We start from the raw sequence: 25,552 nt of genomic DNA on the forward strand, positions 1-25,552 counted from the left end.
AGGTATGTTGCGACCGGGTAACATACGACAGGTATCTGTATTATATGATATATGTTTGATTGATTGGATTGAGATTACATGTCTATATGCCTTATTTGTTGAGTTTATGTGGCATACATGACATGCACGTTGAGCTATGATCCTTGGATACCCTGATATGATTTGATTTGATTCTGGGGTTTGTGAACACGATGCTATGTTTGGTATTACATGACCCTTAAAGCATAGACATTAGTGGCCCCGATGATTTGATTGAGATTTGGGATTTGATGGCGCTTTGTCGACGCTATCATACGATTATCCCTGATTGAGGCCGGTGTGCCAGCTCGAGCATTGATTTGATAGCGAGTCGATTGATTCTGACATGTGCTCAGTGGATGGGCATTTGACCTGATACCTCCACGACATACATGCATTGCATATCATATATCATTGTTTAGATATCTGTGGTATATATTGTGGTTGCTTCAGACTGAGCTTTGCTCACCCCAGACGGGGATGTTGTTGTCTTTGTATGTGGACAATGACAGGTACTCCAGGATATCAGGAGACCGGAGATGGTACTTCTGGAGGGAGTCACAGTTTGAGTTGAGGTTTCGTGGTCTTTCCCAGTATATATGTTATGTATCTATATATACCGGGGTATGTCCCGAGGATATGATTTGTTGTTGTATGAGTTGTTTTAATTATGTGGGAGCATGTTTTATGATGTGAGATGAAATACTATTTTTAGTATTCAAATAGCATATTTTGGGCTCATTGTAAAGAAATTTTAAACTTGTTTTCCGCTGTAATTAATTAACCCTAATCAAATTGCATTGTAATAACGATTAGGAGCTAAGGGCCCCACACACATTCACATGATCATGAAAGTGTCAGCAAAGAAAAGGATAATGCAGGAGAAAATAGGATAATGCAGGAGAAAATAGACGGCTCAATATCTTACACTATCAAATTGAGGAAGTAAATCATCCAAGCGGTTGCCTTCAACACCACCATGATACAAATTAAACAGAAAAGAATCCCTCATATCCCAGAAAACAATTTTGGCTCCTGGACATCCAATAAAACATAGGCAAGTTGCTTAGGTTTAATTATAAGAGTAATCATGTAATGTTTAACAATTGGAAAACCTCCAAACCAATGTCATGATATTATTTTGTAAAAATTCAATCATTGAGATCAAATTTGAATGCCAAAGAACATGTTTTACAAGCTAAAAATGCTAAAACCTGTGCAATAAGGTAAATCAATCATCATAATAATATGCTAGAGAGTTTGACCATGTAAGATATAGTTATGGGCTTGGACTAAGGAAGTTCTAAAGGGATGGATCATAAAAATGCTATAGAATATAGTCCAAACAATTCAAAACCTCCTATATTAATCGTTTACACTATGAAAATCTTGAAAGAGGAGAGATAAAACACATTGCACGTGGGGTGAATAACATAAGGGGAGGAATTAATTATTATCATCAGAAAAATGATTTCGCGAGTAGATTTGCTATCAGGGATATTTTCAATTCCAAGGGCAATTTTTTGTTGAAGGAAAGGTCATTGTCTTTTAATCTTCCATACTGTTTATTGACTGTAACTTTGTTGCCAGAGGTATTATACATCGTAATGGCTACTGTTTTCACTTGTGGATTGTGATTTAAGCTGTACCGGATGATAGCTTAACAAACAAGCGAAGGTGGAACTTACTTCCACAGGCAGACTTCATTTGGAAAAACAATATTCAGGGGTCAGGTGATGGGGATTGATAAGAGTATGAGAGTAAGCCAAACTAAAAGCAAAACACACGCCAAGACACATCGTGCCGGCCACCATCGAAAGGAGTGGTGATTGTTTGTGACACCCCCTCCCCCCCAACCCCCAAAAAACAAAAGAAAAGAAGCACATCCGACTTCTAAGCCCGTAAAAGTCAAATCATGATTAGACTTGCTGGAGCAACAACTCGTCCTATTTCTTAAAGCAGAACAATGTGGTCTCCCCTGTGAGGACCTTAATCTCTTTCTCTAGAATGAGAAAGCATAAGAATTTGGGAACATCTGTGTATGTTTATTTTATTAATCTTTACAGGCTTCCGGCTGTATAAAGAATAGAAACATTGAATGCTTGTAAGCTTTTCCATCAGAGCATGTCTAAGAGAACATATGTAAGATGTTTTATTTAACCATAGAATGCCAAATATTACTTAAAAAGAAACAAAAAGTTGTTATCTTTCATCAGCAAGAGATAACGAAGCTGGTAGAATGGACCGTAAATAGTGAATAATTCACTGACTTACCAAGGAAGTCACAAGTCCTTTTAATAGCATGACCAGCCGAATCCCTGATGCAATCCAGGGTGGCAACAAAAAGCTCCGTAACTGATTCATCATTCAAATCAACAGAAGTCCCCAAACTCCCAGGGGTCATCTCTGCGGCTGAAAAAAGTGGATGAAGCATGAATCAAAGTCAAGTTAAACTGACACAGAATGTCATGGATCATAATTCATCCAATTTTTTTATAAGTTTTGGAAGTTCAGTAGTGATGTGGGATCAAGGATAATAACAAATTCCAGGCATAAAAAAGAATTTCAGCATCAGTAGAGGTCCTGATAAGTGAAATGTAGGCAGGCCATGATTTCAGGCATGGAGTTTACTGCATTTGCTTGGCGTGAAAGGTCAGGAAATGACCCCACATGTTAAGCAAGAGTAACAGCAGTATATTCGCATCATATGCTGGCAATACATAAGAACTTACAGCATCCATATACACGGCATGGTGTGATAGCTTCCCACGACTTCCTAATGCCATCTTCAAGTACTGTGATCTGTTTCTGAATATACTGCAAAAAATTTAAAAAGGCATCTGAGGAACTTAGTGAATTGGAAATCTTGCAAATAAAGTGTATAAATTTCAATAACGTTTTGGTATTCTGGACCGTCTACTTTTCTGAGTCTGTGATTCATCTCTAAGTCAAAGAATATCACCACGAACTTCTTGCTCATGTCAGGTTTTTGGGTTCAGGTAACAAATATCAACTTGAAGGAACAAGGATCATTTCTGAAAGCCAAAGGTCCAACTCTTAAAAGGGTGATTCTACCTCAGTAAAAGTTGCCCTACGATCACCACTAACCTTATGATGATTCCTGTGTTTCAAAATTAAGATTTGATACAAGAAAATGATGTGCATGTGTTGTAAATTTAGAAGAATATACTTTTAAAAAAAATCCAGAGAACTTTAGTTTTCCATCCAGATATACCCATCATTTCAGTTGGTTCAATGAGTGCTAATTGAAAGATTTTCTTTGAATCTACTATTGCGGATCAACTTCTGTCTACACGGACCTATCCCTCACTATAAAGCTCAAAATAAATATAAAAGATCTGTGATAGATTCTCAAAATAGTAGAATATTAAATGAGGTACAACTTAGAATATTGATACTCAGTAGAGCAACACTTGACACAACTATTGGATCCATACACATTGTCAGAGTGATCACAAGTAGCTAAAGTATTATCCTTTTCAACTAGATCATAAAGTGATATTGTCATGTATACTTGGATGTACAATGTTTGCGAACAAATAAATGTACACTCACTCGATAAGTGTTCAATCTGATGCATAGCTTGGAAGTTGCCAATATATCCAACTGTCTATGTACTTCATCATCTAGAATCGAATGCTCTACAACCTTTTTCTTGACAATAGGAAATGCCGCTTCCTTGTAGCGTGTCAAAGTGGTAGAAGGATAAAAAAATTTCTTCTCAACTGCACTAGCGAAATGAAAGCTGATTGTCATCACACTCCTTCTAGCATCCGGAATCAGAGTGTAAAAAAGAAATTACCATGCGTATTCAAAAGTACATAAACTACTTTCAAGTATAAGTAAGCACAAATGAAAAAGATTTTATCCATTCATATGACAATAAAGTACGAATAAGTACTTCTATGGGAATTTACTCTTACGTTGTGACAATAAAATATGCAAGTTTGACTTCTTAAAAACGAAAGGTCGGTGATAGTCAACATTCGCCCAAGCCAGCAGGTTGTTGTAAAGGTTCTAAATAGTTTTAGCACATTTGGAATAAACAATCTTCTGAAGAAAATCAATTCATCTTTTCACTAAAGCAACCCAAACCAATTTTAGATTCAGTCAAAAGATATTCCAAGACACACCTAACATCCAAGAGCTATGTCCTGATAATATATTCTTCAGGCAAGTAAAAAATGACAAAAAAAAAGAGAGAAAAAAGAAAAAAAGCAGAGGGTTATCTGGCTCAACAACGCAGCACGCAAAAACAGTATCATTCCTGCCTAAAAACGCTGCAAGGGCAAAAATAGGAAAAACTTGTACAATTCCAGTGATGGTACACTCAAAAAACATTATGAAAATCCTGCGATAGTTTTGAAGTAACTTTGGGGTCTTATCTCATCATCTAATTGATATAAAACATGCAGCATTTGGCAGCCCACACCGGTCAACTCTATCTGGAGACACATCATATTCAGTTTGACGACCGGGTCAATGACCTCCACACTACACATGGCATAAACAGATGTTATAATAGACTTCATAGTGGTCCTCAAATTATTTCGACGACCTTCAGTTCAACAATTCCAATAAATCAATGGCTCATATTCTTAGTCTGATAGATCCTGGGTAAAAAAAAACAAAGAATCCATGGATGGTATTATGCTTTCAGGCTTATCGCCAAAGAAGTTTCTACTTTCCTTTTCATCAGAAAACTTGGGATAAATTTAAACCGATCATATAATTTGCATAAAAGAACTCAACAACAAGCTAGTTACCAGGGTACAAACAGACCTATAGTAGCCCTCAAAAGGAAGCAAATATCAAGCTGCGACTTACCTAACTGGATGGACATTTTTGACAAATAGGCATCCAAGCTGTGGAAAATTATGGACAATAGAGCTTGCAAATGTATGATGTCCATTGGAAGGCTAAACTCAAAAAATTGATCCACGGTCTGCAAGCAAAACTTTGGTATAATATCTCCCAAACAATAGTAAGAAAATTCTAAAGCACAATGTCACTAATAGCAAGACATATATTAGCTAAGAAGATAGTAAAAACCTCATTGCCAAGAAACAAGAGCCTGTAAACAAATCTTATCCACATCTGATAAATCTTTTTGGCCACTAAGAAGAAAAATAGTAGAACAATGTCTAAGTAATTCACGCACAAATGCATCCCACAAGTTCAACCAAAATGGACATCAGATTGCAAGCTCTTGCTAACCATACTTTGTGAAAGAAAATTTCTCTTTTCCATAAAGAACAAGGTTGATCTGGCTAGTTAGTACTTAGGTTATGATTAGAATGAAGGAATGCTGTTCATTAGATTTTGTGGAAAAGCAGGTCTCTGAGCTATTGATAATGACTTAAGACCTTTGTGGATGGTAATGATATAAGAAAATACGTGAAAATTAAGATTTTGTAACTACAGTAAGTTTTATTGGTGCATTGCAGGGTAGTGCAGGAATAAAGCACATATAAAGCAGAAAGTAACAGAAGTTATCCCGAATTTCATAACACATCTGTATGCTCGTCGAGGATGTTCACATGATCTCTGATTATCTTAGAGTGCCTTCTTCTGCAGCATTCAACATCTCATCATTTTTTATGAGAGCTTCTAATTCCTACAGGAGTTCCTCTTTTGAAATAAAGATTATGTAAGTCACATAACAATTGTAGAACCAAATAAAGTACATATTTGGGATGCCAGGTTTCTAGCTGTACATTAGGATATGGATTGGCCTCTTGGACAATTAAATTGAGGGCTGTTTAGAAAAAGACAGTTGCAAATTCGGACAGAAATTCATAGCCTCCAATAAATACTAAATAGTGATGGTACAAGCACTAGAGAAAAGTACATATTTTAAAACAGAAGATGGGAGGTGATTTGGAGTTAAGATGAGAGGGGGTCAGTTTCAGTTCTGAGGTAGGGAAATGCAGAAAACACAGCAGGATAGAAATAAGCAAAAATCCAAAAAACAGATCGAAAAAAAAACTCACACGTGATTTATATGATTTTCACTAGAAACACATAGTACACATGATAGTAAATACTTCATATTGTAAACTAAGAAAAAAGAAGCAACAAATTTCAAATCTAAGATCTTTAATATAATCATGAGACAGGTATGTTGAAACATAATTTAACACGCACAAAAGCGATGTAGCTCAAGCGTGAAAGCTTTCATTGAATATAATATAGGACACTTGCTGAACAGAGCAAAGTAATACTAGAATACTGGAGTTACGCAAAATATGAAATTGTGGTGAGTGTAATCTGCCAAAGACAGTTGTGTCGAACCAAAGACCATACATAGCTTTTGTAGAACCCATCCTTTTATTTAAGATTTTTAAATGATTATTATTCCCAGCAACTGCAATGCCTTTTTCTCATGCAGCATTTAAGTTTCATCATGAAAGCAGGAAGGATGCAAAGTAATCCAAGGGAAAGCTAGACCTCGAGTGACGAAAAACGGAAGCCACTCGAGTGACCTTTTAAAAAGGTCCGTACCAACCAGTTATTACTGCCTAATGTCTAAACTGATTACGGCTGTTTACAATTACACCAAAACAAAAATCTCAACCTCTTACTGAAGATCAAGTTAATAGTAATAGAATATGATGCCTTGAAAATCTTGTTTGACAATTGTCCAGATTTCTTACAGTTAATTAGTAAAAATACTTGAGCTAGTTGAAGGTTTCTCCACTATAATGCAATTATTTGCAGTGGACTCAAAATAAGCAGGTTGTATTATATTCATCACCCACATCATGCATGATGCTCAAAGTATAGAACACATATGACAATAAAGATACCTCTTCTATGATCCTAAACACTTCAATTGCTGAAGCTGCTTGCTTTTGCTGTAATGACAAAGGTTCCCAGTCCTGAACGCACACAAGACATAAGCAATTAATCTTAGATCATTTATTCAATTTTCACATCCCCAGCAGAAATCAAAGGATCGCCAACAACAATTGAGTAGCACAACAGCTCATCACGAGATCAAGATGATCAAAGAGCTCCACAAAAATACCATGAACATTTCAAAAATATCATGCAACAGATTGCAGTACCCCATTATAACTCCTAACATATTACCATGTATTCCATTTATTTTACCATATCATGGCAAAGATAAGTTGCAGGCAACATCCAAAATAAAAATGAGACAGACCTCAAGCTCAAAAGCACGTGCAGTCCATTCCAGGATTCTTTCATGTTGCGCAACTATCCAGTCAAGAATGATTGGCCCAGAAATTTCAGCAATCTGGGAGGAAGAAAGAAGAATGACCAGAGATCATATCATCATTTGCCAATTAGCAGGTACAAAGAAATGTGAAGAGATAAATGTCATGATCCCAAATTTTTTAAGTTCCTCAGCATCTTTGCATGGGAAATTGTAGCACCAAAAATTCTCAAATTTTGAACATGTTAAATATGGTAGCTAAAATAAGTGGTACTCAGACTACATTGCAGCTAATTCTTTTACTTGTGATAATTTTTTTCAGGAAGGTAGATACTCGGTAAAGAAGGTGTGTTTTTTAAAACTCAAGTGGATGTCCCATGGTCTATCAGTTTCCAGCTAAAAACCTTTTTGTGGGAAATATTTAGCATCACACTCCCCAGAAGAGATACTATGTAGTTAGCATTCATACTAGAAACAGATGCTGAGGATCTTATTATATCATAAAGCAGCCAATTAATTAAGCTGATGGAATATAGTATCAGAATACAAAAGAACTATATTTAATGTTCAATTATTAACAAAAACCGATTAGAAAGAACAGAAAAGATTAAATGTCTGCCAGAATCATGGAGTAAACACGTATTGACCAAGGGAGATGGGGAAGTGAAGTTCCCACTCTTCTGATCTAGCAAACAATCCATCTCATTCCAGGTAAGGGCGGTTGCTATGCATATACTCATTATGTAGGCACCATCCACGCACCAAAACAAGGCGATACTCATCCAAGCCTAAAAACCAGAAACAACAGAACTAGAAAAATACATCTCCCTACCTTTATCAACATCATCAATTACTAACACTAAAAAATTGCAGGTTAGTGCACCCAATTTGGAAACAAGGCAGTGCAAACGAAAATAAACCAATCGATTTGTGCAATCATATTGGATTTTTGACAGAGCAATTTTTTTCAAAAATACAAAATAGCAAACCAGAACTGATTATTCTTGCTCTTAGGCAAGAGTAACTATAGCAACCACTAACAATCCGTGCAAACAATAATATAGTGTATTATTATCATTGTCAGTCCCTAATCAAAGACACAGACCGGAAAATAGTCAAATGCTGGTCCGTTGGCAGAGGGTGACTTAGTTTCTTTACAAACAGAAGTATGGAGTTTAATAAGACAAGCCTCCAATGCCACAGCAGCAGAAAGCACCTTCCTTACATCCATGGTAAGGCATGTTACATCCCGGAGAAATGGTTTCTGCAGAGAAAGAAAATAGAACTCAGGTCAATGCATAATTGCAACCGAAAACATAAAGAGAAGGCGTATAATAATTAATAAAATCAGACCAGTCTTTCACCATAAAACTGGTGCAACTTTTTGGCTGAGATCATAGCACATTCACGATACCATTGACTTAGAACTGGGGAAAATATAGAGAGATCCTCCTCAACAATGAGGTTTAACTCATTTGCAAGTGTAACCAGTGGATGAATCGTATCTTTTATATACTCAGAAGAAGGAGAACAAGTAACCTGTGACCACAAATCCACTTTGTTATGATTACAATCACAGAAGTTAATAATGGATAAGTACAACACGAAGCTTACTCTCCTGCATGCAGCATCCAAAGACTTCTCAACATATCCTCTGATCTTTCCAGTAACAAGCACACTAGAAGTGCCAACCCCTGTAAACTGCTAGCATTGAAAAAAAATTGGTTAACTGCAGATAAATTTTCTAGAATTTGATAGAAGGATACAGTAATCTTAGAAATAGCTACTCAAAGCAAAATTGTAGAAACCATCCAGAAACTACAAAAAAGATGGTGATCCCAAAATAAATTGCAAGCATTGGAAAAAATTGGTCAACTGCAGATAAATTTTCGAGTATTCAAAAGAAGAATACAGTACCCTTAGCGAATTGCTACTCAAAATAAAATTGTAGAAACCATCCAAAAAGTACAAAGAAGATGGTGATCTGAAACCAATGGGTCCCAAAAATGATGACCTGGCACAATTTAACTTTCACTAACCAACATCAGACCGGACACAATTTAAACTCTCACTAACCAACATCAGACAAAGTATACTGCTAACCCATAAGGAAAAAAATTCAAAATGGACCAATGCAAAATTGCTACCTCAGAACTTATATGCGGAACGAAATCTTCATTGCCTGCAGATAACGCCATGGTTACCACCCTCTCAAAAAATAGTTTTTTCTGCATATTAAAGGACCCTTTCAGTAAATTATCTTCGCAAATCACCACAACACCACAAGATGTGAAAACAAATATTTGCCGCTTTAAGTTACAAATTGTAGACAACCTTACTAAAATGCAGATGATAATCCTGCAATTTACTGTCACACCATGAGCTAATTGATAGAAAGATGGATTGCATCAAACTCAATCTCATTTCATGCCCGTTACTGAAAGTAGAGCTTGTCAAACTATTTGTGTAAGCCACTTCTCTGTCATCACACATTTCAGCAGATAAAACTTTATCAACTTCACAAAGTGCATAGTCCAACAGTGCCATGTCTTCAGTTGCAACGAACTTCCATTAAGAAGAAATGCAAGAGAAGTTTTGTCAGCATTTTAGACTACAATGACATGATGACTAAAACTTAAAGAATCAAGAAAGAAACAATAAATCAGTGAAGTAAAATCACATGAAAATACATTAAAAAATGACATGAAATCAAAGCACACAAATCTCAAATATGAGGATGCCCTGCAGTACAACGCTATAAAACTAAAATCAGTTCTATAGAACAATGCCAAAAACAAGCTTCCAATCTAATGTAAAAAATTGCTCTCAGGCAGCCCATAAAAATCTGGCGCCTCCTTGAACAATTGCATGTGTAAGAAAGTAGCTGACATATGATTATAGATAAAGCTACTTCACACTGTGAATACCTGTTGAAAAAGCACCCATGCAAACAATGCATGATGCAGTTTTTGAGTGATGCCCAACATTGACCAAGTCAACTTTGTCAACTCTAAAATTTCCTCTGATTCCTGATATAGAAAAAATCTCAAATAAAATCATCAGCACACCTTTTTTTTGGAATAAATAATAAAAGAAATTGCTGAACCTCTATTATTTGGCTGTCTTCCAGGATGTCAAATACACTGCAGAGAATCTTCTCATAGAGTCTGATATTTAAATGATAACCAGTTGTCCAATAATATGTCTCCCCTTCAATACCAAAACGCCCAGGCATGGATGTCAATGCCAATGCAACTTGACGAATAACTAAGAGAAAGTCACTCCGTTCTGATGGAGACATCTTAAGATCCCATTCCTAAGAAGAAAAGATGAAAATTGTAAAAGTGGAAAACTGACGACACTATTGAAAAATAAGGAAAGGAAAAGGAAATCATAAGATAGAAATACCTCTGGATTTCTAATTTTTGTTAGTGAAGCTCCAATCATCTGTTTCCTGTTCTTATTATGATCAGAAGAAAGTAGTTCTTCAAGAACATTTGCCTATTTTAAATGTGTTTCGAGTTAGAACTAAACAAAAATCTCAATCACAAGGAAATTCTGATTAGAAGCCGCAGATAACATATGGAAAGGATGATGAGATATTATAATAGATTGAGCATATATATGAGATAAACTGCAATGAAATATCTTACACCTTTGCTTAAATATAGACAAACATACATATGGAAACACACACATCTGAAAAGACAAATATCAACTTAAACATAATTTCCTTTCATGACAATCATCCATCAAGTGAAGACAAGGTACATGTATCATCTCTCTGACAGCGGAATCAGAGTTGCACTATGCAGACCCTTGTCAATAACACATTGTACTGTCTTGATCTCCTATCTCCTATATCTTAAAGATAGTCTATCCTTTACTGTCAACGGGCTCATTTTCAACTCCGCAAAACATTTCATCGTACAGCTTATAGCTCATAAGAAAATGAATCCAGCAGAATCAGATCCATACTCGAATGTAACCAACCCATGATTTAACTAAGATTGAGAACCTAAATTCTCAAGCTTAAGAAAAATTCAAAAGGGAAGATTCATTGCCAGGCAACAAACATGAATCATTAGCATAAAAGTATAGTAATTGTACTTAACTAAAAGATCATGCTTACACCAGTCAATTAGAAACAGGTGATTAAATTTTAGTAGCAAGAGAAAATACTGCAAGAAGATAAGATAATATTTATGATAACAAGAAAATTACTTGTCTGTTCTTCCAGTGGATGTACGATTTCTCACTTGGAAAATCAGTTCTTAAGATTCCAGTCAAAAGCGCCAACGACAGTTGTGGAACATCAATATCTCCACAAGGTTTACCGGAAGCAAACTGTGTCAACCTACGCCTAATGAGTGTATCCGTTGCCTCTGAGATCTAGTGCAGAAGATGGTTTAAGTTACTTTTTGGCGTGGCAATAGGACATTACATTTACCTAATATAAGAGCCCATGTCAAGCAAATAGATTTTAACTAGTAAGTTGCAAAGCACACAAAATAGGAATAACAATAGACACAACAAAAATATTAAGTCGAAAAATTAGGATGTTAAAAGGTCTGCAAATTGGTAATACCGACTCAAACAAGGAAATGGTATTTCATTCTTTTACTTCCGTCAATGAATGAAATTTCTGGAAAAGGAATTAAAGATTTGATTGTATAGCGACCCATGTCTCAATAGATACAATAAAACAAGATGCTTGATGACATGTTCCCAAGCATGCAATTTAAGAGTAGGTACGAGCCTTGTTACTTTTTCAAGTTTTTACTAGGCTAAACAGGATTTGGTCAAAGGACGTCCAGGCATACTTTAGGTTCAACTATAAAATAGTATTCAGGCAGGAGAAATCCAGTAACAAACTTATCAGTTCCCCATGTATCTCTGAAGGGGCCAATAAGAGATGGCTTGGGTAAATAAAAAGCTTCCATTCAAGGATCTCTTGGTGATATGATTAAGAATCTTAGATGACATACAAGGACGACAAAGTGCTTCCTGTACTATATGCGTACGAAACTGTTTATCATAGAGCAAAACATTAGGTTTTCTTACAATAAAAATGCTATAATAAACTTGTAAAAAATCTCACATGAAACTTTGATCGTTCTACATTTACATATTGGTCTTCCCACTTTAGTCATGTCACAAAATTTAAGTAAAGCATTATAATCAAATTTTATCCTCCTTGTATAAGGTATATAAGAACCATGCTGTAAAGCATAGGACGCGCAATCAGCTCAATACATCAAAGATATTCATCTGAAATATATGATAAATAAATTTAAAAATTTGTAAATAATGCACTGCATAACCTGCCTGCATTTGCATGCGAATAGTTTCATGGATCTTCAAATTTCTATCCGGAGATTCATGCTCTACATGTCGTTTCTCTCTTCGATTCTTCAAGCCACCCAGAAATCTAGCACTTCTTTCTCTCTTTTTTGCCTCATTTGAATAAATTTCAACCCTAGGTATCCAAAAGGAAAAGAGAACAAGGGACATAATTCATAAGAAGATTACCCTAAAATTAACACTTAGCTGGAGTAGTAGACCGGAACGATTGAAAGATCTTATCGATTTAATACGACATATGACAAACAAAGTTATCTGAAATTATTAAAACACAATAGCAGAAGATGGGGAGGGGGGTGACAGAGAGAGAGAGAGAGAGAGTGGAAGAAGATTACCGAGAGAACATCATACATGCGAGAAACACTTCATAAGCAGATTCCCGCAAGTCATCATCCGAAAATCCTTCAGAAAACCTAAACCTATGTATCAGTTTGCTCAAAAATTGAAACATAATAAAAGATCACTAGAAATATTAATAAGCTAAAGAAACAATAGACCTTTCATCTAAGAGGGTTTCAGCAAACGACGGTTATTCGGCCAGTCGACTGGATATAACCAGTTTATAACACAATGACAAGTTAGTCAATAAGAAGTCTACAAATTAGTTTTATCCATATAATAATTCCGATAGACTGAATGAGGAACAGAACTAGTATTATATTATTTGGTTCTTGGATAAGAAATATTATTTTACACAATTCATCAATCGCGCTTTTTTTTTTGGGAACAACACCGTAAAATAATCGGGAATATAAAGTTCTGTTATTCGAAAATTTGATATCTATGGTTTTTCCATTATTTAGACTATAATTCTATTATACAGAGACTCAAAGAAGCAACTTTTCAAAACCAGGCCAAAGAGTGTGCTACATATACTCAAAAAAATTCTTGTTTTGGAGCTCGGGAAACTCATAAAAGATTTTAAAATCAGATGTTTCACGTGATGTAGGTGTCATATATGAAAACATATAAAAAAAATTGCACATATATATCATGACTTGAGCACTTTAAGTGTATACAAGTAGATCAATTTCGATCATTTATCAACAGCGTGTAATTGGATGTAATCATAATTAATTATACAATAGAGATTATGCCTAGCACTTTACGTGTATACAAGTAGATCAATTTCGATCATATATTCTTTATTACGTGTTTTAAAATCAATTTTATAGATATATGGTACTGAATATAAGGCACTCGCATGTCAGGGTATATAATGAATTCCATTAATATGGGGAAAAAGAATCTTTCTCATCAAACTATCAAATTATACCATGACGAATAATAATAATAATAATAATATCAGATAAGGAATGTGTATACCTGTCTTTAGAGTTGGTAAAACTGCTGAAAGAACAGTAGTGTTACCCATACAATTTAAATCTGGAACTGTAGTTACTTGGCAGTTCTTCCTAGTTTCCTGGAATAACGGAGGTGATTTTTTTCCAGCTGGATAATTAGTTTCAGACTTGCTTAATTCAACAAAATCTGCATGGTTCATAGGCATTGGCGGGGGCATACGAAAAGGTGGAGATCCCATTGAGTTTGGATCCGAATGAAGGTAATAAACATCTCCAGATCGTAAATGCATCTGCAGAAACTACTAGAATTGATTTTTTTCCTCAAAAATTTAACAAAGGAAGAAACTCAAATAAGACTAATTCAAACCAAAAAGAACATCAAAGTTAATGCACAAAATTTCAAGAACAGCAAATGATAGACTGCTTTCTGAATTAAAAAAAGTTCAATGCACTGAGGTATGCGTTTCAGAAGCACAGTTTCATATTTGAAACTTTGTGTAGTAGTAAAATCAATAAAATTGTCTGAAGAGCGATAATTGCATTTGCAGAGTGCATGGCAATAGCTTCGCAAACAAACGAGAGGTATAGAGAGCTCTCATAGTTCTGGATAAAGAACTTTCGACCAAGTGAACGCCTTCGGCCGGTCTAGTTTTAAGGGGTAAAAGAATTCCCTCTTTCCTTTCACACCTTGACTTCAAATGATGTAAAATTTTCTTTCTCGGGAAAGAAAAGAAATTTCAGTGTCTACTGATTTCCTACTTTTGTATGAAGCTTTCAAATTACTGGGCTGCGCTTCTCAAGTGGGAAAATAGTTAAAGACAACTTAAATGAGATTTAGTTTGAAATATTTTTTCAGACAAAAAAAGCTATGGTAAAACTCTCAACATGTTCCATCAAAAGATTTTTCTTCAATAACAAAAGGATTCACCTAATTCAGTACGTGGGAACATTAGATCAGTTAAGTACTAAAAAATCAGATTGAAATTGGCACAAATTGAATCCACCGGGTTGCTATTCCTTCAAAAATAGCATATCTCAACATTATTACCTTAAACTGTAATTGTTCACTTGGTATTAATACAACTACAATTTGAACTAAATTAGCGACCAGAAAATTCAATTTTTCAAGTTAATACTAAGGAAGATCGAGTGTATCGTCCAGTCTGATACATGATTTTCCCCCCTTCATAACTAAACAAGTGAGCAATCTTCACCTGGGGAGACAACCACCTAAATTTTTCATGTGCATGTATGAAAAATCAAGAAATTATCTCTATATCATACTTCAAGAAGTATAAAAAAGATATTCAACGTGCACCCCCGTGCAACACACATGTTCTTTACTAGTATTGTTCATTTTACTAGTACTGTTCATGATCTTATGCCATATATCATGTGTTTTCGCCAGTGATACAAAAAATGAACGTCGTCTGTGATCAATAATAAGTGACCAACAAATTTTACTAAAATGTGTACAGACACCTTTCTGCAGCAAGTTTCTTATAATATTTCCTTGCACATTTAACATCTCTCAACAAGGTACAAACTACCTTTCACACAACCAACATATGACAGGATTTAAAGATTAAAACTATGACTTGAACTCTTTAGATGCAGAAAATGTTCGATACATGGTATGCCAAAAATTTCACGATTCAGCTTCTAAAAAAACACAATAAGGACTGTATTCATGCGTAATGTCTAATGAGGAGGAAAGAAAGAGTAGGAAATAGAATTTAACAAACCAAATGAAAAAAAAATGTCTATGTTCCACATCATAAAATGCACCCAAAAAAAGAAGAACACTTCCTACCGTTATTGGTTGTGAAGACTCATCATAATATCTCTTCCTTGCTTGAGAAACATCAAGCACGCCACCTAATCAATCATAGTATTTACCATTCCATTACACCGAGAGCAAAAGAAATACTGAAGAAATGAATTAGTAAATAATTTAACAAATAAATTCATGCCCAAATATGAAGATACCATTTAAACACAGGTTTAAGCATGCACATACAGAATCCGAACACTCTTCGAGTAAGTTAGCAGCGGTTAAACTGGCCCATCATCTCAAAAAATTGTCGCGTCTAACAAAAAAGTACATGAATTAATGCTCAAGAAGAGTAAACCCAGCATTTTTTAGCCCATTAAATTATTTTAAATTATTCATCATTAAAAATAATACTACTCAAGAGTAAACTCTGTGTTACTTAACCCATTTTTCAGAATAAATTATGAGTGAAGTAAAAGAAATAGTAATAACATCTTCGAGAAAGAAGAAACCCAGTATTATTAACAGAAATGGAATGGTGACCAAAGTTTTCAAAAATATCTCTTTAAGAAACTGTATACATAGACTTGTTAAACCCAATTTCACATTCCAGTTAAAGCACCTACTGTACAAGAAACTAGTAGAAATTCATTTCTTGGTTAAAGAAAAAAAGTCTTCACATTTCTGGAGAAAAAAACACACAAATACCCGAATTAATGCACTCAAGCACATAATCAGTGCTGATAGAATCAAAATTAATGCTGGAGAAGGAGGTGGTGGGGCCCGCCGGAGTTCGGATTTCCTTGATCAGGCCAGATGATAGCACAAATTCAAGAAGCCTCCGTCGATCATCACGGTACTTGCGCAACGTGGGATTCGAAAATTCCATGGAAAGCTGAAATCAACGCGTAAAATAAGACAGGAAAGAGCTCCAGGGCATTAACAAAGGGAGAAAAATGAGTGAGGAGAGAGCTACGAGAAGCGCGAAAAAGTTGACGACGAGAAAGCCAAGAACAAGACTGTCTCGTTTCTTTCTCAAACTTTTTGCGATTTTATTTTTGGGCCGGGCTTCTTGGCCCAAATATTTTCAAATTTTTGAATTTAAAATCTGACATTTTAATTTCTTGAAATAATGATATGCCTAACATTTCAATTTGAATAAAAGAGTATTTATATTATATATATCAATTGTTATATATTAAGTCTAAGTCTCTTAGAAACAAAATTTTGGTAAGTTCGATACTTTATTTTAATTGCAAAATCATCTTATTCATTTTAATGAGTATCAAGTATTGACTGATTTATTTGAAGTTCATTCAACCTCAAATGACCTTTCTTTAACTCTATAGCTGTTTCATTTTAGTAATTTTAAGCAGTTACATTTTTAACCTTAGTAATATTATAATTATCATTTTATTTTTTCAGCGATTTTAATACTCGATAAATAAACTTTTAAAAAAACTATACAAACACGTAACACATACACTAGAACACTAATATGTTTAGATGATGAGAATGCTTTTCTTTGATTTTTCTAAATAAATGAATAACAAAATATGTTAGATTTCAAAACAGATTGGGCCCAATTGTAAGTACACATTTGACCCATTTAAGTCTTCATAATAATTACTCGGTAAGAAACAACCTTTTTTTAAAAAAAATAAAATTTTGCCAAAAATTTCAAATTGACCATATGTTTTGATTTTTCAGCCGACCTCAAGAACCAAATGGTTGTAAGCTGCAGTTAAGTAAACCATTTGCTCACTGGATGTTCAATTTTCAGCAAGAAAAAAATGATTGGATTTCTTATCAACACGTGTGTGAAAGTAAAAGTTCAAATTTAATGTGTAATATTTTCTGAAAGCAAAAGTTTTATTGCAAACATACTAAATTTTATCCCTGGATCGACAATCTTGAATATGTCGTTGCATTTGATGGCCTCCATGCACGAGGATCATGGCAATAGGAGGTTCTACATGTCATTGAACTTATTCTTAAGACGCCACTGTAATTAAATACTAAACCAGAGAAACTAATGATTAAGGTTCCATTCATGGCTCAAAAGCAGGAACCTGATCCATAGATGCATACAGGGATCGATACACGGTCCTGTCGAGTATACCCCTGTAAGGATCTTCCTTTCTCTTTTCCAGCAGATACGATATGTTGGCTTCGACTTCAGATTTTATCTGCAAATACAGTTCTCTGGCTCTTTCTTTGTCCTTCAACATGTCTTTCATTCCCTTTGTATGAATCGGCTTCCCAAACAAGTAGTACAATCGTCCTGGAACTTTGGGAAGAAGTCCAGGAATATATAAAGCTTGATTTGCAACCTCACCTTTCATCCCAGCCCTTCCAGGTGAATAAAAAAATGCTTTGAGCATGTATCGAGATGTAAGAAGTGTCTGGTATACAGTATGCATATGTTACCTCACGTTAAACGATTTAGATCTTTCGTTATCTCTTCTTATTTGGTCACTCAAGAAAGGGATCTTCATCAAGTCATCGTAGTCCAACACTAACTACCAATTTGAAGAAATAAGAATGTAAGGGCGTCTATAAACATCAGGAGTTGCATATTGATTTAGAGACATTCAGCTTATCATCAAACTGAAGCACATTAAGAATGTAAGTTTGATTGATCTTATGTATAAAACATTACCTTTGCTATGTCATCTTCTCCAACTACTCCAAAAGGTACAATTGTGGCTCCAAATCTTGCAGCCATCCTAACAAACTCGGGCTGGTCAGGCCAAAACAATTTATATTCTTCACCCTGTATAAATTTAGGGCTCAAATACATATCAAATTACTTTCCCATTTCTCGCAAGAAAGGAAAGAAAAAGGTAATTGGTTTAGAAAGAAAAATGGCAAACCTTACGGTGTAGAGCCTCGCGAGCACCACCAGGATAAAGTAGCACGTGAGATTTTGTCGAGAACAACTTGAAAAGGCTGCTTGGACTTACAGGCAATGCACCATATACTCTAAGATTATCGATGAAAGAAAATTCCTTGTTTTCACCTTCAATAAGATGCGAAAACAACGCAGGGTGTGCTATGCCACGAACCATTATCTTTTTCTCCCGCAGAAACTCTTCGACCAATGGGATGAGTTCCAGCCCCATAAGCATGTGATAACCAACTAACAAGACTGGACCTTCATCTGGAACTCCGGATAGGCCTCTCACTATCTTTCCATCTTCCATGGTTGATAATAATACAGGGCCAGTATAATTACGTAGCCATCTGTATTAAGTTGCGCTTGATATAAGCCACTAGAAAACATCTAAAAAAACAAATGAAGTATGAAACTCTAATGTTATTTAATTGGGAATTTGTTTCAACAACCAAGAACTAGACCGAATGTTAAATACCAAGAAAACATTAAAGGGCAAAGAACTATGTCCAATTACCTATTTTCCACAAGTGTTCGCTTAAACTCAGACATACTGGGAGGGAGAAAATCCATCACATAGTCATGTTTTCTTGATCGACGGTAGGTGCAAGTAGCTTTTATAATAGTCAATAAATTAATGCCATCCTCCTGCATCGATACAAATTGCAATGGATCAATACCACTGTGGCATACACAGTTGTAGAATAATCACATCACAGCAAGTGTTTCTGCATCCGACCGTGTTTTTTATCACAGGATCTTGACAAGTGTTTTGCATAAAATAAATCTATGGGATGATTTAAAACTACAAAAAAAAAATTATAAATTACGAACTATTCTTATTAAAATCAAGCAAATGATGGTATGAACAGGATGATATGAAGCACTTTTTAGCACATTTTAGATCAACAAATTCAACTTCACATAATTTTGCACATGTGTGTACTTTCTTGCAGCTAATCAAGTTTTTGCCCTAAAAAAAGGCAGATACTGCACATTATTTGAAAATTTTAGGTAGTATTGATTTGGCGAAGGCTTCCTTTAAACTCCATGATTTTAGGAAGAGTTCTGTGGTTTTTCCGAAGTTCTTGAACTACTACCTTTTCTAGTACCTCCATGGGGAGTGTCTATACCTCAAATTAATTCCTACTACCTGTGGCTAGCCTAAAATCCCATTACTATAAGGAGTGCTGGAGTAAAGAAAAGTAGGCATTTCCATCTGCTGGCATTGTGATTTGGAGTTGATTCTCTATCACTAGCCCACCCTTCCCATGAACCTTGTTAGATCGAACTTAAAAATGAGAATTCAGTTTCATTTCATGAGTAGCTGAGAACATAGGAGAGGGATATGGAAATAATGAAATAATGAAAGTGGAAGCCATTGCTAGTCGAAACAATGTGTCATGATCCATTGGTTGATACAGAATCCAAGTCCTAGGTGTATCAAAAAGCACCGATTTCGCTAAGCATATATAAAAAATTATTTCTCGTAAGAAAATGTATTCTCTACATTTCTTAAAGCAAAATGTTTCGTTAGAGATTTCAGAACACTCACATGCATTTCTGAAAGAAACAGGGGCGAAATTCTCACCTACCAATAATATGGTATGCCCGTTGTCTCTGAAGTATTTTATTTTGCAATTTTGTATTGAGCTTAAAAGCCTCCGAGCTTCGTCTCCACTGGGAAGCATATTATCTTTGCCACTGAGATCCAAATGCATCATCACGATCACAAATTTAAATCATGGTTTTGCATCTTGACTCACACATCAAGAGCAGACTGATGAAAATGTAAAATAAATGGAGCAGTGACTTTTGTCTAACCCTTATTACTTTATATTATATATCAATAAAGTCCAAATTGCACTATATTCTGAATGAATTAAAGGTAGAGAAGAAACCTAGTGATAACAAGTACTTCAGCTCTAATAGCATGAAGGCGAGAATTGGCATAAGCAGCAGCAGTTTTGAGCAGCTTCCATTTCCAAAGTAGAGTTGCTTTAGGTATTATATCCGCCAAGCCCTGTGCATATTCAAATTTAAAAAGATAGATCACTTTTTCACGAGCATTGACCGTGCATGATTTCATCCCTCACAAAATTGTTGAACCAAGAGAGATACATAATGTTATGTAACATGTATAAATTTTGTTTCAGGTGTTTTATTTTTGGACTAGTCCGGGTCACAAATATGTTTCTTTTTTTAATTCAGTGTCGGAGGATAAAAAATCCATGTGACTGAGAAAAAAGATCAAAGACAATAAATGTAGGCAATGCGAGAATGTTCTTACAGAAAGGCGTGGAAGCATTGCAGTAAGGTTGCCAGAAAGTTGTTCAAAATATTGTGCCGGAGGTAGCATCGTATTAATATTTACTGCAGCCATCTTCAATGGATCACCTGGAGTGAGCAGAAAATATTTTGCTGAACAAGTTACTCAGAAGGCTTGACAACAGTAACAGCGAAGAACCAAAAGTAATGGGTAAAAGAATAGGCAAAGCAACGATCTCCAAAGCCAAGACGTAAAGGTGAGGTTGTACATTAAGTTGCAACATACCAGAAGCTTAGAAACACAAAGACTACTAACAAGTCAGGCATTACACTGGCTGATTTTGGTTCAGACAAAAATCACAAGCCAGGACAATTTCTTATCCTTGATTTTGGTATAGGACCTAACAGAAATGAAAATGAACTCCCAACACCATTTCCTAAATATTCTTGAACTTGTAATTAATCCGATGTGAGACATTTAACATATCTCTCAAGTACAAGAATATTGCACAATTAGAGCGTGGAGTTTATAAGACATTAGTGGGTGGTTCATAAAGATAGTCTAACACATAACTGTGGTCTGAGCTTTGATATCATGTTACGATCGTGACTTTGACCTAACTTCATCCAAAAAGCCAGCTCAATTGTCCAAGTCAATAATCATATATACAACTCCCAAAAACTTTGTGAACATTTAACATATAGGAATCGAAAAGGTCCATATAAGTAATAATTATTAAAATCACTGCTAGAAATGGAACATGACCATACACGACGGTAAAAAAGTTAAATACATATCATTTATTATTTATGAGCATGCTAGGAGATAATAATTAAAAATATATGTGGATAAAAAATGAATATAGCAGTACTTGTGCAGTTGTGCTCAAAGACTAACGATTTCATTTCGATGCCGTGACTGATTCATGAAATGTATATTTTAGGTTGCGTTTGGATAGATGCATTTCAAATCAATAGATTTCGATTAATTTTATCGTTAACAATGAAATAATATATCAAATTTTGAATTCACACCTTAATTTTTTACACATGATAACACATTGTATAATCTATTACAAATTACAATATTATTAGATGAACCTAAAATTCATCTGAATTAACATAAAATATTATATAAGCATGTAATAAGTAAATTTGAAGTTTAAGGACTTAGTTCTCTAAATAAATACACTAGAATATATGTGAAATTGAAATTTATCGCGAAACCTTAATGTTTAAAGCTAATCACAGATTTCATGTTTTAAATAAATATAATATTTCGAGATCGAACAACCCAACCAAAACTGTGAATGCAGAGTGCGTGCATACCCATCACAAAGCTTAGGAGATAAGGAACTGTGATATGCAGTTCATTAGGTAAAGCTTCCAATATTGGAAACAAAGGCTGCAGTTGTGACCTGCCAAATGAAGTTGCTGAAAAAAATGAATTATCAGTAAAGTCATTCAGCTCATGTAAGAAACCAAGAACAACTGTATTGCCTGTGTCGTAAACTTACCTGGATTAGCTAACACGACTAAGAGGTCAATTTTCGGATTACGTGCTGCCACTGCGAGAGCCAAGCACCCACCAAAAGAATCTCCAACTAGATAAATAGGCTTTTTGGGGGATAAATAGTGTTCAACCCTGACAGTTTCTTCAACCCATTCCACCAACTCTGGAAATTTATAGAATAAAACTCACTCGTATTAATCAATGTAAAATCTATGCTTTAAAAATAAGCACGAATTCCCAATATCAATGAAACACAGGCAAACAATACATTGTAAAAGTAAAGCGGTAACAAGTTACGACCTACAAATGGCGTACGGTCATGGACTGGGATATGCATGCACCGAACATCAAATACCCTGGGACCAAAGAAAAACATCACATTACAATTGACGATGAAACACGATACAGCTAATTAAGCAGTAAGACAATCAGACAGGTATCTAGCACCATCATACAGTTCAGGCTCATAAAGAGAATCTTAATCCATGCCATCAAACTAAAGTCTTCTGATTTACTCATTTTAATTGCTGCACAAGAACGTGTAAAAACTGTTTGGTTCAAAGAATCCATAGAGTTGGGGGTGTCCATTTCATATCTTTAAACACACCGCCAAACTATTAACTTCTGTACGATTTATGGACAATACCACGCGCAAGACAAGTGTCAACTCTATCACTGACTTACTTTCCAAGAGACTTATGATGCAGAGTAAGGCCGAGTCCGAGTCCATCCATTCCTGCATCAGCAAGCTTAAAGTTAAGCACACGCCTTCCCTATTATTAAAGCACTAGCAATTATCATATAGTAACTCATTAGTCAAACAAAAATTAAGAAATGATAAATATTTGGCGGACCAAGGAAGATGTGAATCAGGGTAAACACCCCCATGACCTGTTGCGTCACCCTCTACAGGCATTGGGGGATCCAGGATTCTGGATGAGGTGGACAATTAAATATGTTTTTTTGGGATATTGCATTTTTCACAAATATATCTAAGAAAGCAGATGTCCGTTGATGGATTCACCCTGGCAAGGTCTTTCTCGGTTGTTTGGATAAGCATCAATTATTTACCGGGCAAGAACAGAAGTACAGGCGAATTTCTCAAATGAGGGCCGCATGAAATTGGAGTAAACCACCTAGGTGGCCCACCATCAGGATTAATTATTTCTTTAGCATGATCAAGATAATCGTTCACGGTTTGAGTTCCATATCCATCATCCCACAAAACCTCTAGCTTTTCCTCTTCAAAATCCTTCTCGTTTTTCTGCTCCCAGATAGATGAACTTCTATTCTCCTTCCCAAAATCCACCAAATCCCTTTTTCTTCCATTCTCCACAGCAGAAGGTGCTCCGTTTACTTTAACAGAATCATGAGATACAACAGATGAATCGCGGCTACCTACAGACTGTACATGAAATCTAGTAAAAACAGGTTTCCCTATATTCAAAGTGAAATGATGAGATATCCCAAAAGTTTTAACAGCCGAAGCCATGGAAGCTGCTTCTTCAACCCCTCGACTATTCACGAAAGTTTCAAAAGAATGGCCTAATGAAAGATGGTCTTTTACGGTGACTGATTACTTGCATTCCTATTTTGTATTCTTTTGTGCTGAATTGGGGAAAAAAATAAATGGTAAATTTTCTTGTAAATAAGTAAAATAACGTTACAAGATTACGGCCACAGAATGTGGAATATGCGTGAATGGTGTGAGTTCTTACAAGAAAAATAAAAAATAACGAAAAATAATCCATAAGATCGCGCCACAATTCAGTGGAAAAGAACAAAAACCCATCACTATAATACATGCTGGTGGATGTGTAGATTTCATGAATAATAGACAAAATGGTCAAAATATTGCGATGTGATTCGTGCAAAAGTTAACACACTGTAATCTTCAAAACAAAAAGAGTTAAAACTCTGTGATCACTATGCAGATTCAGATGCTCAATAGTAAGATATTATGCTACTGCAGCATGCTGCAATGTAAATCTATCTATTTAATATCACACACGTTATAATAAAAAATAATTTCTGTTTTATTATAAAATTCGATGTAAACAATAGATGATGAAAAAGGGTGAATGGGATTAATCTCACCTCCTTTTTCTGTGTGAGTTTGTTGTACTCTTTGTAATAATAATTGGAGATCAGCATTCGGTTCATTTGATTACCGATCGAATCGAATTAATTTAATTTTTTAGGTTAATTGAATCGAACGTGATTTCTCGTTAAAACTGAATTGACCGAATTAAAATCGATTATTTTGATCAGTAATCGAATTAACTGTTTTTTAAAAAATAAAAAATTATACACAAAATTGATAATTGAAATATGAAATTTTTTTCTTAATAAAAACACATTATATCTAAAAAAATAAAAACAACAAAAAGTAAAGTACACTATTAAATGTGAAAACATTAAACAAAATTTCTAAATTATAAGTAGAGCCTAATTAAAAAAAAAATTCAATGATTTTATAATTTGGTTAACATAAATTATTTCGAAAGCAGAACTTATTTAATCAATAAGAGTAATTTTGACATTGGATAAAAAGATGGATCATGATACCAAATTTAGTTAATATATGTGTATGAGTATAATAATGTAGTGTATATAATTAGGGATGGCGTCGGGTGCGATTCGGGGGTGGGTTTTTCCAAACTCGAGACTTGGTCTGTCGACTAATTGCTTAAACATTACTCATCTCGTTATTTTAGTCATGAAAATATCAGCTATGTTTGAATAATTAAGATCGTCGACTATTATTTTTCTCGATTGATAACATAGCTAATTCATTTGATATTTCAACTTAAAAAACTTATTTATATAGTTGTAACTATAAATGATATGATTAACAAAATCCTATTAAAAAAAATAAATACGTGTTTGGATAACAATCAATCATTTTGTTCAAAATGGTCCAACATATAAACTTATCTCTTTGCTTATATCTATAAAATGCAGTTCAAGATCAACTGCAAACAAAAATCTTACCATCAACATTTGAGTTGTCATTATCTCAACACTCATTCAAGATTTTCTCAAGATCACAACTAATTATAATTCTCAATACTTATTCAAGATTTTTACGCAACAAATTATAATCATCAACGCACATTGGCTTTTATAAATAATAAAAACTCAAACGTTTTTTGGGAAAATTAGTTAAATGACCTCGGTCAATTCTTTTTTTTTTAAGAAAATGACCTCC

General features: G+C 34.8%; 2 protein-coding genes across 5 annotated transcripts in view; both read right to left on the bottom strand.

Annotated features, from left to right (window-relative positions):
• The window catches only part of LOC140977982 (protein unc-13 homolog), a 20,652-nt gene extending 3,971 nt beyond the window's left edge, over nucleotides 1-16,681 (bottom strand). The window contains exons 1-20 of one of the 3 annotated variants that reach the window (XM_073442684.1): nucleotides 16,373-16,681; nucleotides 15,704-15,768; nucleotides 13,913-14,180; nucleotides 12,922-12,988; nucleotides 12,551-12,701; nucleotides 11,447-11,614; nucleotides 10,631-10,723; nucleotides 10,329-10,538; nucleotides 10,150-10,251; nucleotides 9,557-9,787; nucleotides 9,370-9,450; nucleotides 8,576-8,926; nucleotides 8,328-8,486; nucleotides 7,211-7,303; nucleotides 6,849-6,920; nucleotides 4,867-4,984; nucleotides 3,595-3,764; nucleotides 2,751-2,835; nucleotides 2,293-2,430; nucleotides 947-1,053 (exon numbers count right to left, since the gene is read on the bottom strand). In XM_073442684.1, the coding sequence (XP_073298785.1) occupies nucleotides 947-1,053; nucleotides 2,293-2,430; nucleotides 2,751-2,835; nucleotides 3,595-3,764; nucleotides 4,867-4,984; nucleotides 6,849-6,920; nucleotides 7,211-7,303; nucleotides 8,328-8,486; nucleotides 8,576-8,926; nucleotides 9,370-9,450; nucleotides 9,557-9,787; nucleotides 10,150-10,251; nucleotides 10,329-10,538; nucleotides 10,631-10,723; nucleotides 11,447-11,614; nucleotides 12,551-12,701; nucleotides 12,922-12,988; nucleotides 13,913-14,180; nucleotides 15,704-15,768; nucleotides 16,373-16,553 (2,910 nt within the window). In that variant the 5' untranslated portion in view covers nucleotides 16,554-16,681. Of the gene's footprint in view, nucleotides 1-946; nucleotides 1,054-2,292; nucleotides 2,431-2,750; nucleotides 2,836-3,594; nucleotides 3,765-4,866; nucleotides 4,985-6,848; nucleotides 6,921-7,210; nucleotides 7,304-8,327; nucleotides 8,487-8,575; nucleotides 8,927-9,369; nucleotides 9,451-9,556; nucleotides 9,788-10,149; nucleotides 10,252-10,328; nucleotides 10,539-10,630; nucleotides 10,724-11,446; nucleotides 11,615-12,550; nucleotides 12,702-12,921; nucleotides 12,989-13,912; nucleotides 14,190-15,703; nucleotides 15,769-16,372 lie in introns of all 3 variants that reach the window. The other 2 variants (XM_073442685.1, XM_073442683.1) reach the window with 2 other exon arrangements.
• An 804-nt stretch (nucleotides 16,682-17,485) lies between these two features.
• LOC140977983 (phytyl ester synthase 1, chloroplastic-like) lies at nucleotides 17,486-24,292 on the bottom strand. 2 transcript variants are annotated; one of them, XM_073442686.1, is made up of 13 exons: nucleotides 23,413-24,292; nucleotides 23,026-23,077; nucleotides 22,642-22,697; nucleotides 22,346-22,504; nucleotides 22,158-22,262; nucleotides 20,851-20,957; nucleotides 20,462-20,583; nucleotides 20,156-20,264; nucleotides 19,078-19,208; nucleotides 18,541-18,910; nucleotides 18,327-18,440; nucleotides 18,095-18,186; nucleotides 17,486-18,016 (listed from the first exon to the last, which is right to left on the bottom strand). In XM_073442686.1, exons 1-13 carry the CDS (start codon nucleotides 23,831-23,833, stop codon nucleotides 17,716-17,718), a joined length of 2,139 nt encoding a protein of 712 aa, XP_073298787.1. In that variant the 5' UTR covers nucleotides 23,834-24,292; the 3' UTR covers nucleotides 17,486-17,715. The 2 variants fall into 2 exon arrangements, with proteins under 2 accessions (XP_073298787.1, XP_073298788.1); XM_073442687.1 differs by lacking the exon at nucleotides 23,413-24,292 and adding an exon at nucleotides 23,233-23,406.
• Nucleotides 24,293-25,552: the final 1,260 nt, after the last annotated feature.

The sequence above is a fragment of the Primulina huaijiensis genome, chromosome 6 (assembly GCF_012295235.1).
Source record: "Primulina huaijiensis isolate GDHJ02 chromosome 6, ASM1229523v2, whole genome shotgun sequence".
NCBI classification, from domain to species: domain Eukaryota; kingdom Viridiplantae; phylum Streptophyta; class Magnoliopsida; order Lamiales; family Gesneriaceae; genus Primulina; species Primulina huaijiensis.

Coding starts and splice junctions, on each gene's coding strand:
- LOC140977983 (XM_073442686.1), bottom strand. CDS start 23,833: ATGGCTTCGGCTGTTAAAACTTTTGGGATATCTCATCATTTCACTTTG. Junction 23,078..23,412: donor TGTACTTCTGTTCTTGCCCG/GTAAATAATTGA, acceptor TTGCTGATGCAG/GAATGGATGGACTCGGACTC. Junction 22,698..23,025: donor CATCATAAGTCTCTTGGAAA/GTAAGTCAGTGA, acceptor CTTTGGTCCCAG/GGTATTTGATGTTCGGTGCA.